The sequence below is a fragment of the Terrapene carolina genome, unplaced genomic scaffold (assembly GCF_002925995.2).
Source record: "Terrapene carolina triunguis isolate 2854851 unplaced genomic scaffold, T_m_triunguis-2.0 Scaffold69, whole genome shotgun sequence".
In the NCBI taxonomy this organism is placed as follows: domain Eukaryota; kingdom Metazoa; phylum Chordata; order Testudines; family Emydidae; genus Terrapene; species Terrapene triunguis.
The window spans coordinates 9,080,315-9,100,389 of NW_020664420.1; the positions used below are offsets into that span (position 1 = coordinate 9,080,315).

The window sequence follows — 20,075 nt, forward strand, 5'->3', positions numbered from 1 at the left end:
AAAGGAAGCTTGTAACCCTGTTTTAATTAGTCTTCTGGGAAATGAGTGTATATCCTCAAATCTTGAAGAGCAAATTTAATCTGTAAACCAGTTCTGCTGAGGAGACAATTATTGTCCTAGTGGAGTAGGCAGTAAAACATGGAAGCTTATTTCTATTCAGATAAACATCTAAATGATTTTTATTTTCTAAGAGTTATTTACCATAACAGTAACTCACCACTTCATGAATGGATCGATTGAAGCCATCATCCTCTGTAAGGATCAACAAAATTATAAGAGCCATGTAAACATGGTGTGAATTCCTTTCTTCAACATGATAGAGAATCTCAAGAATTGGCAAAACCTTGAGGGGAAAAATACGAATGCATTAGTTTAGCCTTTCAAACATCACAAACAACAAACACAGAAGGTTTTAAACCCTCCTTGTGTCACCCTATCCTTTCATAATATCCCAGCATCCTTTCCCTCCTGAAACAGCCACACCTAACTGCTGATGTAAAATGCTCAAACACCTTCCATCTGCTTTTTATGTCTCTGTGAGAGTCATTAATAGTCTAAACATCTTCTTTCTTGTAGTGAGACGCTGAATGTTAACTCCTAATAAATGGAATTTCTAGCCACACCAGTTACTATAAGGCTCTGAAAATTCCATCTCCCATCTGACAGAAAAACTGTTTGGTGAACCAAATTTATACCAGTTCATGGCTAACTCAGTTGAAACACAGTTTGCCTGGCTATAATACTCGGGGTTCAATCATCTTCCTCACAACATTTTACAAAGGTTTAGTCAACACAGAACTATGGTTTGAAATGGTTATGTCCCATCCATCATAGTTAGACAGTGTTTGAACTGCACTATTCAGAATCATTGTAAAATCAGAGGAGGGCCAAAACTGGCACCTTAATCCAAACCTCTCTGAATTTCAAGGGGTGGAGGTGATCAAATTAGAATCCCCAGATCTGAAAACCAATCTGGGTTGGATCCAAAACCAGTAAAAACCTGTTTTTCCTATTCTAATTCATATACTGCCAGTGTTTCAGTGTTCCCATTCTTATGAGAGTTCAGCCCAAGGTCTTGCAACATTTCCACCAAGATGGCCAGCTTGAGCCAAAGTCCTGAAAGACGAGCTGACAAGATTTCATTGCCACAGAATTAGTACCTGAACTCTAGTCTTGATTTGTCCCCGAACTCCAGCCTAAACTTAATCCAGATGCAAATACTGTCTCTTCACCATCTCTTTGAATATTAGCTTTACACTGGCTCAGTAAAATTTCCCCTTCCCATTATTTCTAAATCAAAATAATATAGTAAAAGGACTTCAGAAAATTCTTATTTCCAAGACTGAATGAGGCACAGAGAACTCGTCCCAAGAGATTATAGATGCTTAAAGACTTAGCTTGATGTTTTAAAAAACAAACCGAACGTAGCAGGATGAATCATGTGAAACCTTTTCTGGTGACCAGCCAGTACTCTGAATGCATCATATGCCTCTAAAATTACCAGAAATGTTCTGTTATAATCACCAAGTTCCAAAACAGTTTGTTTTGGCTAGACACATTAAAGACATTTTTACTGTTTTTTATAAAACCAGTGGGTTTGTCTTTATGTGCTTCTGGCACATACCTTTTCTGGGGCACATTAACCAGGATCAAGATAACACCACAGGAAAGAATGAGACTTTTTAAAAACACTTTTTTTCCATCATTAGAACCAAACATCTTTCTCTACAAATTCAGAAGTTAGGGATTTCAAACAGCCACTTCTTTGCTGTTAAAAACAGTAAATTTTTCTACATCCTGCAACTGTAGGGATTGAGATTTTTTTCTCTAAACTACATGATCACTGAGACAAAGACCACTTTTTTTTAAATAACGTTTGAATTGCAGATAGCACAATATCAGTGCTAAAAATAAAAGATATTTATTTCCCCCATGCCTCAGTGGGAAGTGGTTTTCCCCATATCCTTGAGCAAACGGCTCTTCATTTTCATCTATCCCTATATACAATAAGTACCATTGTTATGGCTGAAATGGACACAACTCTCATCAGCATTAGATGCCACTACAATTCCTTCATTAGAAAGTCAGCATTTCTGTTAAGGAATGCGAGACACTCATCTCCCAGCTCCAATCAGAATCAATGTGTGCTCTCTCTCTCTCTCTCTCTCTCTCGGTTGCTTTCCCAGGAACTCCTGCCTTGAAGCCAGGAGAACAAGTTTAGAGGACCAGTTCTCCTGGATGGTAGCACAGAACACTGCCATCTAGATCATCCCTACTTTGATATTTTTAAGCATAAGAAAAGCAGATAATGACTAAAGACATTTGTTTTTCTGACTTGAAGCCTACAACTCTTTAGTGTACTGGCTTGTTCTGTCTTTCACAAGTTTTTCAACTGAAAAAGAAAAAAACATTCAAAACTACCTCACACAGGCTTACTGCCTGAGCCCATAGCTCCAATTGCTTCCAACTAAAATACAGTAGAAACTCAGAGTTACGAACAGGTTGGAATGGAGGTTATTCGTAACTCCAAAATGTTCGGTATTCTGAACAAAACATTATGATGAAGTTTACAACTGAACATTGACTTAATACAGCTTTAAAACTTTACAATGCAGAAGAAAAATGCTGCTTTTAACCATCTTAATTTAAATGAAACAAGCACAGAAACAGTTTCTTTACCTTGTCAAAAAAAATTTTTTTAAACTTTCCCTTTATTCTTGTAGTAGAATTTAACATTTAACACAGTACTGTGCTGTACAGTATTTGCGGGTTTTTTTTTTTTTTTTTTTGGTCTCTGCTGCCTGATTGTGTACTTCTGGTTCCAAATGAGGTGCATGGCTGACAGGTCAGTTCGTAACTCTGCTGTTCGTTACTCTGAGGTTCTACTGTATGTATATTGCACATGGTTTTGCATTGCATACATTCAAAATCCAAATCCTTTCCTAGTGCTAGTACTGTTATAAACTCCAATAGATGATAATTCTCTTTGCACAACATAAAGCAATATACAACTACTGCAGTTTCATTTACAATTTCACTTTGCAGTGAAAACAACGAAAAGCTTTTTGAAGTCTACCAAGTGAGGCAAATACTTAGTTTCTTGGATGGCTGCTGAGTGGAGAAAAGGGGGAACATCAGCTTTTTAGTCCTGTAGAATTTATTACAGTAAAATACTAATATTTATTATTAATCAAAATTTAATACATTGCCATGCAAGTTATAGGGCCTTATAATACCTGTCAAGCAGTCTTGTTAGTGCTGAATAACACTGTACCAAGCACATCTGGGACACATGTTGCTTCAGAACTGCCCAAGATACATATTATCTCTATCTGAAAGGATGTTAGTTCATAAACCATAGCTGGAGAAGTGTATTCATGTTCAAGAAGCACCCACGGCACTAAAGCTGCAGGGATAACTGAACTAAAAGCACGCTTATTGACACTGAGTGAAATACTGTATATCAGCTCAATCCGCAGTAATTTGGAAATAAACCAGACACGCCTGTTTCCACCCCACACTCCATTTATAACACAGCTTCTAAAATCAGATTTCTTTATTATCATTCAGATCATGTCACCTTCTCTTTGAAGCCCTCCACAAGTTCCCCAATTCACTGCAGACTTAACTTCCTTGTCCTTACCTTCAAGGCTTTTCATATCTGTGCCCCTCCCTACTTATATATCCTTATCTCTCAGCATTTTGCCCAAGCCTCCTCTGCTGTGGGAATTAGGCCAGACTTAACACTCATTTGCTTCCCAAACAACTGTTATTGTGCTCTCTTCCATGCTGCCCTTTGCATATTGAACCTGAAATGATTCATAAGTGGAATCATCTGAACCTTGAGATTTCTGGTTCACCACAAATTTCGATATTTTGAAATTTCCTGTGAACCAGAAATTCTGAAACATTTTTGTTTCTGAAACACTGACACATGGCCTTTGCAAAACTAAACATAGCCCCCAGGACCCTGCCAGTTGCTACTGGTGCATCTGATGAGTATCACTGCTGCAGTTGTGAAATTGACAAGAATCATATCAGTTTCAGTCAGCAGCTTCTAGGGCTCCCAGGGTTTGCAGTTCTGGGGCAGTCCAGCCATGCAGATTGCCTGGGACTAGGGATCCAGGATTCCACAGTCCCCATCCTGAGGCAGTCCACATGGCAGGGCTGCCCTGGAGCCACAGAACCTAGAATCCCGGTGTCCCCAGCAGCCTACCAGGAAACAGGCAGGGTTCTGACAAAAACCTGCATATGATTAGATGAAAGTTCATGAACCCAAGATGTCTCCACAAAACATTTTGGGTTTGATGAATCAGTATCTTCCAAACTCTCTTCAAGGCCCAGTTCTGCTATAATGTTTATAAGAAATTAGCCAACTAATTTTGGCTAGGATGCAGGTATTAAATGGGGATTAATGTGGTAATTAAAATAAATATTTTTGCCTCTCTCTTTTTTCCCCTTTATGTACTACATCTTGTGTTAGTTTGTAAGCACTTCAGGGAAGTGACCATCTTTATACATGTGCATCTGTGTGTGTGGACAGCACCGGGCACACAATGGGTAGTACCGAAATATTATTAACATTATCATTAATAATAAAAATAATAATAATTGCTAAATCACTATATGCACCAGGGCTTGATCACAGACAAAATATTTTAAGTGCAGTTGAGATCTCTTGCATTTAAGCATAACCAAAATTCTTACTTCCAGACTTCTCAATAAATTCATTTTCACATACTAGAGATAATAAAAATATTTCTACATGAAATATTTTTAAATAATGGATTTATAAGCATAAATCTAAGATATTAACATGCTCCTTTCATTCAAAGATCTTGTCTTATACTACTCTACTGCATATGTGGTATTGATGTTCATTGAATAAACTCCTTTACTTCTACAAAACATGAAATAAACTGCGAAAACATGTAATAAACCATTTATTTTGCACCATGGGCCCGCCTTACACACATTTTGCCCACTAAATCATCTCTACTGGGCCTACTTCTTACATTTCTTGTCGCTGAGCAGTCTTCAATCAGCTGACATTTTTACAGAAAGAATTCACCATTAAAAATTACTTCTAATCCCCCCAAATGTGGGCCAAATAAAAACAGACACTGAAAATTACAGATACTATAGTCGGTCCAGGGCCAGAGACTATTTAACCAGGGGGGAAAAAGGTTTTTATATACATCTTATCTACAATACATGACAAAATATATGATTTCTGATAAATATGCTCATACCAAATTTTTGCCAATGAACATTATAACAAATCATCATATTCTATAATAATACATCATCTCATCCATTCCTTAAATACAATCATTTCTGGGAGGAGAGAGGCAACTAATGAACAGTCCATAGCAACACTGCACAACCGTGCAGGACCAAAAGCAAAGAATTACTGTATCCATTAGAAACTACATTTTGCATACTTAATATTGATTTGCAATTACCCAACTAATATTTAGCCTTGAAAATGGGGTTAACAATCCACATCCTTGCAAAAAGAGTCAACATTTTTCATGAACACAAGTAATACACAGCTTGTTTTTATATCTGAAAAGCTGTTCCATGACACCATGCTGGGGCATTGGCTTTGCAAAGTGCCACCTACTGCAACACCAGCATTGCTTCCTGAGAGCATTTCCCAGTGATCTCCTTTCCAAATACGAACTAGGTATGCCCCTTGCTAAATTTATGATGAACTACATCATTTCATATAATTTATGACATTGGACTACATCATTTCACACAATACTATGGATGCACAGAGATGATCTAGAAATTGTTATAATTAAATGAGTGATCTATTCTTGTGAGCAGATTGTTGTTATAAAAAGAACAGAGTCATATTCTTACAAATAAAGTTTTTATATAAGTAAAGCTAGCATTACCATACTGTGTTTTAATACAAGGTAAGCACAATTCACCACCTTGTAGCTGAATGATCATGACTTGGGAGAAAAAAAAAAAGAGCCCTTAATAGATAAAAGCAGGCTCACACACAATTAAATTGGGAAATGAGTTCAGCTAAAAGAGTTTAACACATACTGGACTAATTTAAAAATGTAACTAAAAAAGTTATGAGAGAGTAGAGACAGATCAATCCAAAAAAATCAATCTCAAAAATAAGGAAATCACACTGGCAAGTCTGCCAATGATGTTTCCTGGGCAAAGAAAGGGTATTAAAAAGAGGGGGGGGGGTGGGAAACTACCAGATGTTTTGATGTGGCAAATAAAGTGTAATTTTTCTTTTAGAGTGATCACAACAACAAAGAAGATGGACCCAAAGTAGCATTAAATAAGGAGTAATAATATCATACAATCATAAAAGTGTAGGATTGAAAGGGACGTCAATAAGTCATCTGGTCCAGTCCTCTGCACTCAAGGCAGAACTACAGTAATAACTAGAGCATCCCTCACAGGTGTCTGTCTAACCTGCTCTTAAAAACCTCCAATGATGGTGACAGAGTTTCACAGCCTCCCCAGGCAATTTATTCCAGTGCTTTACTACCCTGACAGTGAGGAAGTTTTTCCTAATGTCCAACCTAAACCTCCCTTACAGCAATTTAAGCCCATTGCTTCTTGTCCTAACCAAAGAGGTTAACAAGAACAATTTTCACCCTCCTCCTTGTAAAAACCTTGTATGTTATCATATTCCCCCCTGCCTCCTCCCCCCACCCACCGCCTGTCTTCTCTTCTCCAGACAAAACAACCCCACTTTTTTCAATCTTCCCTCATAGGTCATGTTTTCTAGACCTTTAATCACTTTTGTTGCTCTCCTCTGGACTTTCTCCAATTTGTCCACATCTTTCCTGAAATGTGGCACCCAGAACTGGACACAATGCTCCAGTTTGAGGCCTTATCAATGCAAAGTAGAGTGGAAGAATTATTTCTCGTGTCTTGCTTACAACACTCCTGCTAATACATCCCAGAATGATCTTTGCTTTTTTTTGCAACAGTGTTGCACTGTTGACTCATATAATCCCTAAGGAAACGTCTGAAGTCCACAATATACCAAATACAATAATTAAAAAAAAAAAATCACCAAAAAGTAGCAAAAAAACCCTAAACTTATGAATATTTCCCCACAGAGACAGAAAACTAGTACACTAAGGGCTGGTCCACACTGGGGCGGGGGATCGATCTAGGAAACGCAACTTCAGCTATGAGAATAGCGTAGCTGAAGTCAACATTTCCTAGATCGAACTAAGTTTACTTACTGCGGGTCCACGCGGCGCAGGCAAGCTCCCCCGTCGACAGCGCTTCCTCCTCTTGGCGAGCAGGAGTTCCGCAGTCAACGGGGGAGCGCTTCTGGGATCGATTTATCGCGTCCAGATGAGACGCGATAAATCGATCCCAGAAGATCGATCTCTACCCGCCGAATCGGGCGGGTAGTGTGGACCTACCCTTAGTGCCTTACTGTCACGTTGACAGCCTGGAAACTTAATGCTTCTATTGATCCACAGAACTGATCCACCAGAGTGACTCAGACCTGACCTAGACTGTTCATCTATTGGGGGATAGAGAGGAGTTCAGTCTTCATTGGCAGTTCAGTAGCTGGCCTCCTTCCTGAATTTGCCAACAAGTGTGCCTATGAGGGCTAATTTTCATCATGTCCTTATCTGTCCACTAGGAATCAGACTGAGATCAAACACATTTCATACAGGTCCCCAAACAGCCTTCAGATGCTAGCTAAAATCCAGCCTAGGTTGTTAGGCTCTCTTTTCTTTTACCAATCCCTGAGACATCCAATTCCATCTTTACAAGAATTTTTAGAAAATAACATTTGCATAAAGGATTGCCAGCACGTCTGCACTATATAAAAAAAAGTGATGTTCTGTAAACTGCCATACTACAGAACCACAGATCAGGTAGGGCCAGGGCTGCTGGAAAACAAAAATTTAATTTCATAAAAAAATTCAAGATTTGGGCATTTGTTTCAGCTTTGCATTGGAAAGAGACAGACCTTTTAAAATTTTTCATGAAAAAACAAGAGAGAGCCACACACCTCCTCAATCCCAGAATAGCCAATAGCCGAATCACGCAGAGCAGGGACTTGAATCTAGGTCTCTCCAACATCTCAGGTTAGTGTCCTAATCACCAGGCTATTAGGTATTCTGGGGAAGGTCTCTTTTTAACCCTCACCCCAATCCTAGATCCAAGAAACCTCTCCAACAAAATATGTTTCCACAAAATATTTCAGTTTTGACACAGCATTTTCCTGACTAAAAAATGTTTTGTTGAAAAAAGTTCCAGACCAGTCCAAGTCATGACCTCAATTCAAAGCAGTGAGAAAGTTTTTGCTACCATAACATTTGTAACTAAACTTTGTCAGCCTCCCACCCAGAACCTTTAGAATTGCCTGTTTTATTTCTGTACTCCAGAGCAGGTCAACTTTCATTACATTAATAAGCAAAGTAGTTACACTCTGCAGTTTAAAACTTACTTAGCTTTGCAGTCTGAGTATAATTAACTGGAAATAATAAAACTGATCAAGTTTCTTGAGCATATCCTGAAGGTCAACAGATTTGGGCTACATCAAACCAACTGTGGTGTGTGAGGGGGAGGAGAAATTGTCCAATAAGGATCATTAGGCAGGAATAGTTTAAGAGCCTGGAGTGACGATCACAGCATTCTGCTCACTACTGATCCTTAACAGAGAGGGAGGGAAAGCAGCAGAAGAGGTCTGGTTCCTCATATTTTAAATGTGGGGTGTGTGCATACACAAACAGGGGAGGGGAGGGAAGAGCAGAAGAGAAAAGATAGTGATATTAGAAGAATAGCTGTTCTGGGTGGACACCACCTCTCATGCTCCTGTAGTTAGGACACCTGAAACAGGAGCGGGATAAAGCTAGTAAGTGGCTTCAGAAGATGCAATTTAAGCAGAAGTGGCTTTACCATGGTCAGATGAAGACTGAGAGGAGAGGCTATCCCAGTTAATTAACAACTCAGCAACAGTTTGGAGGCCACTGTCGAAGCTGTGCTCCTTATTCTATGAAATACCATAAGAAGACTGGACAATTCATCACACCTTTAACTAATAGTCACAAATTTTTACCTGTTGACACTCTAACACATTCAGATCTGTGCCGACTAATAGTTTCCTGGCTAACGAAAGCTTAGAACACAGTTTATTCGTAAGAATTCAAAGTTTTCCTTTTGATTTCTCCTCACATTATTCATTAAAAAATACCAACTAATGATATTTATATATAAAAAGAATGGAAGACCATCATGTCACTAAGGGCCAAATTTATATAGGCCTATAACAACATGTCCGATTACACGAGCACATGCAGAGCTGCATGTTGATACTGAATCTGTCTGTGCAAATGCAGGTTTCTGCACATGTAAGTTTGCAAATGCATTTCTGGAACCCCGTTAAAAATATCAGAGTCATAGAGCTTAAGTTGCAAAGGGACCACCAGACCGTGTGACTTCCTGTATATCACAGGCCACTAAACACTTACGGTCCTAACTCTCCTCCCATCTTGGCCCACCCATGCCACTCTTATTCTATCCAATCTCCCCTCCCCCGCCATTTTAAACATATTAAGTTTCCCTATCAATTTTGCCAACATTCCAGAGATTTATACTCTTATTAGTGATAACTCTTAATCCAGTCACATGCTGAGCATAATAATATGAACAAGTATTGAATAACATTACACAACCATACACAAACCTCCACAAATCAACACCAATTGCCAAATATTAAGTATTAAATATGCAGTACGATACTTACAAGATTTTCCATATCAGTGCGGGCCAACATATATGTCCGAACATTGCTGTTCTGATGCAGTAATATGTATAAAAGGAGAGTTGCTTGATCAGATTTCTGCTGTTCACACAAAGCTGTGTACAAACTGTTAAAATTAATCTGGAAAGCATGTGGACTTGGTGAAGGAAAAGCAGTGTTATCTGGAATAAAGAAACCAAAAACATATTTAGAAAAAAAAATCATTTACCACCTAGGTTTCTGTTTGTTTTACAGACACTTTCATGTCTGACACGAGCACCACAGAAAGAACTGGAGCTAAATACCTGCAGAAATAATCTTTAGTCAGTCTTGGTTCAACTCTTACTGGTGTCAATAAACCTTAGCCAAGTCTCATAAAACGTCAGTTGTTATGTCAAAGTTACAATCGTTCTCTCACATGAGAACTGGTGAGCCTTCCTTATACCCATATTAGTCTTTCTTGCTCCTCCCTCCAACTCACAGTCAGTCATGCCTGTAACAAAGCTGCCTTGTCACCCTTTATTCCCCTCCTTGGCCTGGTCTACACTATGGGGGGGGGGGAATCGATCTAAGATACGCAACTTCAGCTACGAGAATAGCGTAGCTGAAGTCGACGTATCTTAGATCGACTTAGAATCACTTACTTCGTGTCCTCGAGACGCGGGATCGATGGTCGCCGCTCCCCCGTCGACTTTGCTTCCGCCTCTTGCCGAGCTGGAGTTCAGCAGTCGACGGGAGAGCGATCGGGGATTGATTTATCGCGTCTACACTACACGCGATAAATTGATCCCCGATAGATCGATTGCTACCCGTTGATCCGGCGGGTAGTGTAGACGTACCCCTTGATTCTTACGGTAAGAAAAGAAGGCATCTCACGGAATGCTGGGTAACGGTGCAGCTACAGGGCTTTCCTTGACAGCTAGAATTCCAAGGGAACGTGAAGGAGTAGGTTTGTTTCCAGTCCCAAAATGACTCAACTTCAGGGTTTAGTTTACAGTGCTCTATGAGTATCATATCTGTATTTGCTGGTTAGTATTAGTCTCATAGACTCATAGACTTTAAGGTCAGAAGGGACCATTATGATCATCTAGTCTGACCTCCTGCATGATGCAGGCCACAAAAGCTGACCCCCCCCCCCTCCTGGAATAATTCTCTCCCTTGACTCAGCTGTTGAAGTCCCCAAATCATGATTTAAAGACTTCAAGTTGCAGAGAATCCTCCAGCCAGCGACCCCTGCCCCATGCTGCGGAGGAAGGCGAAAAACCTCCAGGGCCTCTGCCAGTCTACCCTGGAGGAAAATTCCTTCCCGACCCCAAATATGGCGATCAGCTGAACCCTGAGCATGCGGGCAAGATTCTCCAGCCAGACCCGCATTGACCATTGATACTAGTTACCAGCGATGGCAAGTTATTGACCTATGGACCATCCCCTCCATAAACTTATCAAGCTTAATCTTAAAGCCAGAGAGGTCTTTCGCCCCCACTGTTTCCCTTGGAAGGCTGTTCCAGAACTTCACCCCTCTGACGGTTAGAAACCGTCGTCTAATTTCAAGCCTAAACTTCCCGACGGCCAGTTTATATCCATTTGTTCTCGTGTCCACATTAGTACTGAGCTGAAATAATTCCTCTCCCTCCCTGGTATTAATCCCTCTGATATATTTAAAGAGAGCAATCATGTCCCCCCTCAGCCTTCTTTTGGTTAGGGTAAACAAACCGAGCTTCTCAAGTCTCCTTTCATACAACAGGTTTTCCATTCCTCGGATCATCCTAGTGGCCCTTCTCTGTACCCGTTCCAGTTTGAGTTCATCCTTTTTAAACATGGGAGACCAGAACTGCACACAGTACTCCAAATGAGGTCTCACCAGTGCCTTGTATAACGGAAGCAGCACCTCCTTATCCCTACTAGAAATACCTTGCCTAATGCATCCCAAGACCGCATTAGCTTTTTTCACAGCCACATCACATTGCCAACTCATAGTCATCCTGCGATCAACCAGTACTCCGAGGTCCTTCTCCTCCTCCGTTACTTCTAAGGGCTAGTCTACATTGAAAACTTACATTGGCTTAGCTACGTCTCTCAGAGTTGTGAAAAATCCATATCCCTAAGAGACTTAGCTATGCCAACCTAACCCTCTGTGCAGGTCAACAGAAGAATTCTCTCAATTTAGCTACTGCCTCTTAGGGAGGTGGATTAACTACAGCAGTGGGAGAACCCCTCCCATTGCTGTGGTGAGTGTCTACACTGAAGAATTACAGTATTGCAGCTGTAGCATTTTAAGTGTAGACATATCCTAAGTAACCTATGTTCAATGGCCATAATATAGGCCTTGGTTAGACTAGAAAGAAAGGTGTTTGTTGTTTTAAATTAGATAAGTGATGTTTCAAATCACATTAGCTAAGCACAGTTTAACTCCTTGAAAATCGTGTCAGGTGGTCGTGGTGTGTATGGCATAACTTAGGGCGAAGGTAGAAATGGAACCAGAACAGAATATTATGAAAGTAACAGTAAAACGGGTTGAAAACTGGTTTCTATGTGTTTCTATGATGTTTGTGCAACTAATTATGTGACTTTTCAAGTGTATTTGAGACATAAGCAGCTCAGAAATGTCCATTTAAAATAAAAAACTTGTAAGTGGATACATGGAGAAAGATATTTCTTGCTATATGAGCTTCCAGAATGCTGCAATAAGTGAACTGGACATAGCTTTATTTTCAGAGAAGGTAAGCTGTCTGGATCACCATGAAAAATTAAAGCAGCCTTTCAAGATAACACTTGCTCTTCTGCACAGAGTAATTTTTAAGACATAATGGAAAACCTATGGGGTGTGTGTGTGTTTATTTGTGTTGTGTGTATTTTTTTTTTTAATTGTGATCACCGTGGTGAAGGCAGGCAAGCATATTGTGTGTGTCTGGGCTGGTTTGTTGATTACTTTCCATAACAAGTTTTTAAAAGCTGAAAATTGGACTGAGCAGTTTTAACTTTGTTAATGTAACAGCATCAGCTGTAGAGTTTCCAAAGCGATCAAAACTTCAAAATCTACTCTTAATCTCCCCAGGACTTGAGTTAGCATATTAGGGGTGCTGGAGAACAGCTGATACTTTGCATGTGAATCCTCTATTTTGCATAAAAGCGAGATAATGATCAAATAATCTACATTATATCACCATAAAGAACGGTGGCGACTAACATTCTCACCAGCTATGCTCCTATGGAAAAGAATTGCAAGCCAATACAAATTTAACCTTTAAATGAGCAGTCCTGCACTTTTCTACTACACTTTTCAACTTTTCTTAATAAACCTTTACATCTGTGCAGCGTATGCAGCAAAAACTCCTATACATCAAAAATACTCCCCTATTTTTAAAAAAGCCACTACTCTTCTCTTCCTTTTTCTTCCATATTCCCAGAAAAGCTTCTAAACAATTGTCAGTGTGTATTCCATTAATCCAAAACAACTGCTACTTTGTGAAAATATTTCTTATTAAAATTTAACATTTAAGTGTAGCTAGAGATGTGAAGCAGATTAATTCAACGTACTCTACTAAAGGAGCACTTAGATGCTATAGTCAGCTGAGAATTCTACATGTCTCAAGGCTCGAGCTGTGTGAATTACTAAACAAAACCACTAAGAGTTGCAACATTTCTTTACCTGTTTTGTTACAGAGACACTTACAAACCTTTTTAAAAATTGACAAAAACTAGCAAAAGAATCTTTTAAAAACATTATGGAAGAAGAGTCCTAAAGAATTCGATAAAGACAGATAATCTTTCTAAACCTATTTATGGACTTCAATAGCAGGGATATAATCTGTATTATATTCCATAGAATGGTTTTAAAAATTCTATAGAAAAGATGTAGTTACTCTTTATTAAATTCTACAGGTTTCAGAGTAATTTCTCTAGAACACAATTGGTTTCATCCCCAATAAATTAGATAGGATATTTTCATAAAGTAAAAAGTTAATTCTCATATTATATTCAGATCCTATACATAGTTAAAGTTGCAAGAAGGCTTCCATTATAATTCTTAAGAACATAAGAACAGCCATATTGGGTCAGACCAAAGGTCCATCTAGCCCAGTATCCTGTCTTCCGACAGTGGCCAATGCCAGGTGCCCCAGAGGGAATGAACAGAACAGGTAATCATCAAGTGATCCATCCCGTTGCCCATTCCCAGCTTCTGGCAAACAGAGGCTAGGGACACCACCCCTGCTCATGCTGGCTAATAGCTATTGATGGACCTATCCTCCATGAACTTATCTAGTTCTTTTTTGAATTCTTTTATAGTCTTGGCCTTCACAACATCCTCTGGCAAAGAGTTCCACAGCTTGACATTGTGTTGTGTGAAGAAATACTTACTTTTGTTTGTTTTAAACCCGCTGCCTATTAATTTCACTTGGTGACCTCTAGTTCTTGTGTTATGAGAAGGAGTAAATAACACTTCCTTATTTACTTTCTCCACATCAGTCATGATTTTATAAACTTCTATCATACCCCCTTAGTCATCTCTTTTCCAAGCTGAAAAGTCCCAGCCTTATTAATCTCTCCTCATATGGAAGCCGTTCCATACTCTTAATCATTTTTGTTGCCCTTTTCTGAACCTTTTCCAATTCCAATATATCTTTTTTTGAGATGGGGTGACCACATCTGCATGCAATGTTCAAGATGTGGGGGGACCATGGATTTATAGAGACAATACGATATTTTCTGTCTTATTATCTATCCCTTTCTTAATGATTCCCAACATTCTGTTCGCTTTTTTAACTGCCACTGCACATTGAGTGAATGTTTTCACAGAACTATCCACAATGACTCGAAGATCTCTTTCTTGAGTGGTAGCAGCTAATTTAGACCCCATCATTTTATATGTATAGTTGGGAATATAATTTTCCAATGTGCATTACTTTGCATTTATCAACATTGAATTTCATCTGCCATTTTGTTGCCCAATCACCCAGTTTTGTGAGATCCTTTTGCAGCTCTTCACAGTCTGCTTGGGACTTAACTATTTTGAGTAGTTTTGTATCATCTTCAAATTTTGACACCTCACTGTTTACCCCTTTTTCCAGATAATTTATGGATATGTTGAATAGGTGATCTGGAAAAAGGGGTAAACAGTGTTGTCATTCCCTTCTGTTTTCCCTGCCTCCCAACTTTTCCACAGGAATAAATTTAATCTGAAGAATTGTATGGTTAACAATGGGAGGAGCAGAATTCGTTTGTTCTAATTGTACAATGCAGATACAATGTTTCCCAACACTTAAAAATGAATCTAAATAAATTACACACACACACTACAAGTAGTCAGCATCTCATTTAAAACACCACCAATAACATTATGAAATGAGCCCAAGGACTCTCTGGGGACTAAGAGCTTTTCTGCAGAATGAAAGCAGCTCCAGGCCCAGCTGAGCTGATTAAAGTTTCCTACTTAAATAAGCGAACTAGTTTCAAGCTCATCCCTTCAATGCTTCAAGTTTCAGAAGTATAAAACTTTAAGTGTCAAACTAGCTCAGCTACAAACAAGTTTACATCTATGGATATAAACAATGAAGTATGGTCCAGGCAGCCCAGATCTCCCAATGCCCTATTGCGTTCCTAAGGCCAACAGGATCCTTCTGGTTACCTGACTTGCCCCCAGCTACGCACCCCCTCACCTTCCCATTGCTATTTCTATCTTGTGAAGTTCCAGAGCTACGCAGAAGAGAAAAGGTCTTAAAAACTTTGCAAGAAAGCAAGCTATAGAAACTCCATTTTCCAAAACTGAATTGCACAGTACCTTTCAGTGTTTAACCCCCCTGCCACAGTGTCTTAAGTTTCATGGGCTGAGACGTGCCGGCTCAGGAACTTCACAGGATCTGTGGAAGAAGAACTCCCTTTCTGTACATTTCCTAGGTTTACAGAACAGAACCTGTATGATAGCACACCTTGGTAAGAGCAATGGTTAAGAAGCCAGGATAACACAATGCCTCAGTTGCTTCAATTCACACTAGAAGATTAAGAAAAGTTACAAACCTTGTGTGTTCTTGAAGGACATAATAGCTTGTCTGTACGGATTTGGTGTATCTGGAGCATCAGTCAAATTAGCTAGCACAAGCAGAAGCAGAAGGCTCTGATTAGCTAAAGGTGATGACTGTTCCTGCTGTGGTGCTGGTTTACTTCCTACTCCACCCAACGTGAATACTGTCCACAGGCCAGCTAAAGGGAAGAATTGAAAAAGAGAGTCCTCTTAGAGAATGTTATTAAATATTTATGGTGCGCTTTCAGGGCATACCCATCTTTACAAACGAGTAAGATGTTTCTTTTGGTCTACCCTCAAGTACAGATACAATACAGAGAAGAACAATTCATCCTGGGAGAGACAAAGTGACAACACTGATCGTGAATTTGATGGTGGAAGAATTCATGAAAGCACATTTCAAAGGAGTAGAGGGGAGAGCATTTGGCAGATGAGAACAGGGAGGCTGCTGGAAGTGTAAGAGGTAATAGTGCAGGAGGAGATGAAAGGTACAATCAGGAGAAAGAGGCAGGGCCATAATGGTGAAAGGCTCTGAAGGTAAAGAGATTAAACCTGATGTGATAGAAGACACAAAGCCTGTGAGGGGATTCAAGGAGGGGACGCTAACACAGTTGGTGCACTGGGAGAGGAAGACAAATTTGTACAATATTTTTGTAATCAGATAATCTCCTTTAAAAATGCAAATTGATTCCGACATGCTGCATTTCTTAATGTGCTTTTTTATTAAACCCAGAATGTTATAATAGATCCCAAGGCCAGAAGGATCACTGTGATCATCTAATCCAGGGATCGGCAACCTGTGGCACGCAGCCCGCCAGGGTAAACCCCTTGGCGGGCCAGGCCGGTTTGTTTACCTGCCGCGTCTGCAAGTTTGGCCGATCGCGGCTCCCACTGGCTGTGGTTCGCCGCTTCAGGCCAACAGGGGCTGCAGGAAGCGGCGCGGGCCAAGGGATGTGCTGGCCGCCGCTTCCCGCAGCCAGTGGGAGCTGCGATCGGTCAAACCTGCGGACGCGGCAGGTAAACAAACCGGCCCGGCCCACCAGGGTACTTACTTAGCCTGGCGAGCCGCGTTCCAAAGGTTGCTGATCCCTGATCTAATCTTACCTCCTATATAATAGAGGCCATAGAATTTCCCTAAAATAATTCCTAGTGCAGATCTTTTAGAAAAGCATCCAATCTTGATTTTAAAATGTTTAGTGATGGAGAATCTACCATGACCCTTGGTAAGTTGTTCCAATGGTTAATTACTCTCACTGTTAAAAATGTATGGCTTATTTCCTGTCTGAATTTGTCTAGCTTCAACTTCCAGCTAGTGGACTGTATTATACTCTTCCCTGCTAGACTGAAGAGCCCATTATTAAATATCTGTTCCCCATGTAGGTACTTATAGACTGTAACCAAGTCACCCCTTAACCTTCTCTTTGTAAAGCTAAATAGATTGAGCTCTTTGAGTCTATCACCATAAAGCATGCTTTTTAACCCTTTACTCATTCTCGTGGATCTTCTCTGAAACCCTTTCAACATATCAACATCCTTCTTGAATTGGAGACACCAGAACTGGACGTGGTATTCCAGACGAGGTCACACCAGTGCCAAATCCAGAGAAGAAAAATAACCTCTCTACTCCTACTCAAGCATCCAGTTTTTCCATCCAAAGATTACATTAGCCCTTTCAGTTACAGCACCACACTGGGAGCTCACATTCAGCTGATTATCCACCACAACACCCAATCTTTTTCAGAGTCACTGCTTCCCAGGATAGCATGCCCCATTCTTTGTTCCCAGATGCATACAACTTACATTTAGCCATATTAAAATGCATATTGTTTGGTTGCGCCCAGTACACCAAGTAATGCAGATCACTCTGTATCAGTGGTCCTCTTCGTTATTTACCACTCCCCCTATTTTTGTGTCATTGTGACAGGATCCCCAGGGTACAAACTGGAACTGGCGTACCGCTGTGCCCCCTTGACTCTCCAGCCTGGGCTTTCTCTCACAATGCTTTGCTAGTGACAACCAGCAAACCCCTTCAGGTGCTGTTATCACTCAGCACAACCGCATGTGGAGCCCCACACTCAGCTGGATTGTATGAATGCTGCTTGAGCCACTCACAAATCACACAGAGAAAGGCACCACTAAATCTCCCAAGCCCCTAGCCTTGGACCCCACAACTGTACCGTCTTGCCCTGGTCAGAAGCCTGACCAGTGTAAGTTCATTACCTAGTGTGCCCCTCCCTCTATGTGGAGAGGGCACACATCATCCTTTGTAACCTGAGCTGAGCACTTCAACCAAAACACACTGTTTTAGGTAAAATATAAAACCGATTTATTAAGTACAAAAAGATATATTTTTATTATAATTGGTAGGCACAATGGGTAAGAGACAGTTACCAAAGAAAATAAAAGGTAAGTGCAAAGTCTAAATCTTAAACCTTATTAGACTGCGCAGTATTTGGATCAAGCAGTTTTGTCACCCCCCTAGGTGTTACAGTTCTTAGTACACAGGGTTCCCCTTTAAGCCTGGGACCAGTCTCCGCAGTTCAAGTCTTTGTTTTCCCAGCATTCTTGTTGCTTCCAGTGTAGGCGGGGGAGGAGAAAGGCCCAAAGCATGATGCCACTGTCCCCCCCCTCTTTTATATCCTCAGTCCATGTGCCAGGAAGACACTAGCTCAGGCATGCCTGGTGGGCTTTGTTAAGTCACAGGGTTGAGCAATCCCCCAGCTGCGAGGAGCGGCACCAGGAGCCGGCAAACAGGGCTGCTAACAGGGGAGTTTAAGTGGGAGTTTACAGGGGGAGGTGGAAGGGGAGGTAGGGGGGCGCGACACGCGGTGTGCTTTGTGTTCCCAGGAGCAGCAGGCAGAGACCACAGCGGCCATGAGCCAAGCAGCAGGGGACACTATGCAGATGATTGCATGCAGCAGCTGTGGTATGTACATGGTCCTCGCTGGGGAGCCTGAACAAAGGTATGTGTGCATGAAATGCCGCCTAATAGACCTGCTAGAGGAAAAGATTAGAGGGCTCCAGATGCAGGTAGATACTATGGTAGAGTTTAGAAGGGGATTCGAGCAGCTAATGGAGCAGAAGCAGGGTGTGGCAGAAGGGGAATGCTCAGGGGTGCAGGTAGAAGCACAGGCAATGGTCTGTGAGGGGGGAAGGTCAGGGGCAGAGCAAGATCAGTGGAAGCATGTGACTGTGAGGAGCAGGCCAAGGAAAAGGAGGGCTAGTGAGGGGGGAATAGAACTCAGGAACAGGTTTGAGTGTTTGGATAACGAGGAAGAGAGGCAGCAGGTGGTAACTGATGGTGGGAGGCAGAGGAAGAAGAGAAGAGCAGCTAGTCCGATAGAGAGAGGGCAGGAGTTGATGGAGACAGCACCTATACCGGGCCCCAGTAGGATAGAGGATGGCACTAGGGGGACTATAAGGGAAAATAGAGAGACACAAGAGGTACGACTACAGGGGACAGGGGATAGATTTGTACAGAGTACTGTCACCAGGCAAAGGCAGGTTTATGTGATTGGAGACTCCTTGCTGAGGAGGTTGGACAGGCCTGTGACCAGAGCGGACCCTGAAAACAGAAGGGTGTGCTGTCTGCCGGGCGCTAAGATAAGGGATGTGGACCTGCGGTTGAAAAGGATCCTAAAAGGAGCAGGTAAGAACCCTTTGATCATCCTTCACGTAGGAACGAATGACACAGCTAGGTTCTCGCTAGAGAGAATTAAGGGAGATTATGCCAGGCTGGGGAAGACACTTAAGGAAGTGGAGGCTCAGATTATCTTTAGTGGGATTCTGCCTGTTCCAAGAGAAGGACAGCAAAGGGCTGACAGAATTATGAGGATAAATAGCTGGCTAAGGGAGTGGTGCTATAAGGAGGGCTTTGGGAGGTATGGCCACTGGGAGGCTTTCGGGGACAGACAGCTGTTCTCGCGGGATGGACTTCACCTGAGTAGGGAAGGGAATAGACTTCTGGGAGGGAGGCTGGCTCATCTCATCAAAAGGGCTTTAAACTAGGAACTTGGGGGAGACGGTTGGGAGATGTTCAGTTAATCTCCATGCCAGATTCCAACACTGAAAAGGAGTGTGAGGAGATAAGCACAGACATAGGTAGGGGTAGGGAATTGGACATAAGAAAGAGGGGGCGGATGGACAGCATGGGGTCCGTTCCAAATTGCATAACTAATGGGAGAAAGGATAGACAGCATACGGTAAGATGTTTATACACCAATGCGAGAAGCCTAGGTAACAAAATGGAGGAATTGGAGCTCCTGGTCCAAGAAATGAAACCTGATATCATAGGAATAA

General features: G+C 41.2%; 1 protein-coding gene across 2 annotated transcripts in view; it reads right to left on the reverse strand.

Annotated features, from left to right (window-relative positions):
- DYM (dymeclin) overlaps positions 1–20,075 on the reverse strand; it is a 337,094-nt gene that overhangs the window by 167,156 nt on the left and 149,863 nt on the right. For both annotated transcript variants that reach the window (XM_024204114.2, XM_024204113.2), the window contains exons 10-12: positions 15,773–15,955; positions 9,761–9,939; positions 218–343 (exon numbers count right to left, since the gene is read on the reverse strand). In XM_024204114.2, coding sequence (XP_024059882.1) covers positions 218–343; positions 9,761–9,939; positions 15,773–15,955 — 488 coding nt within the window. The remainder of the gene's footprint in view (positions 1–217; positions 344–9,760; positions 9,940–15,772; positions 15,956–20,075) is intronic.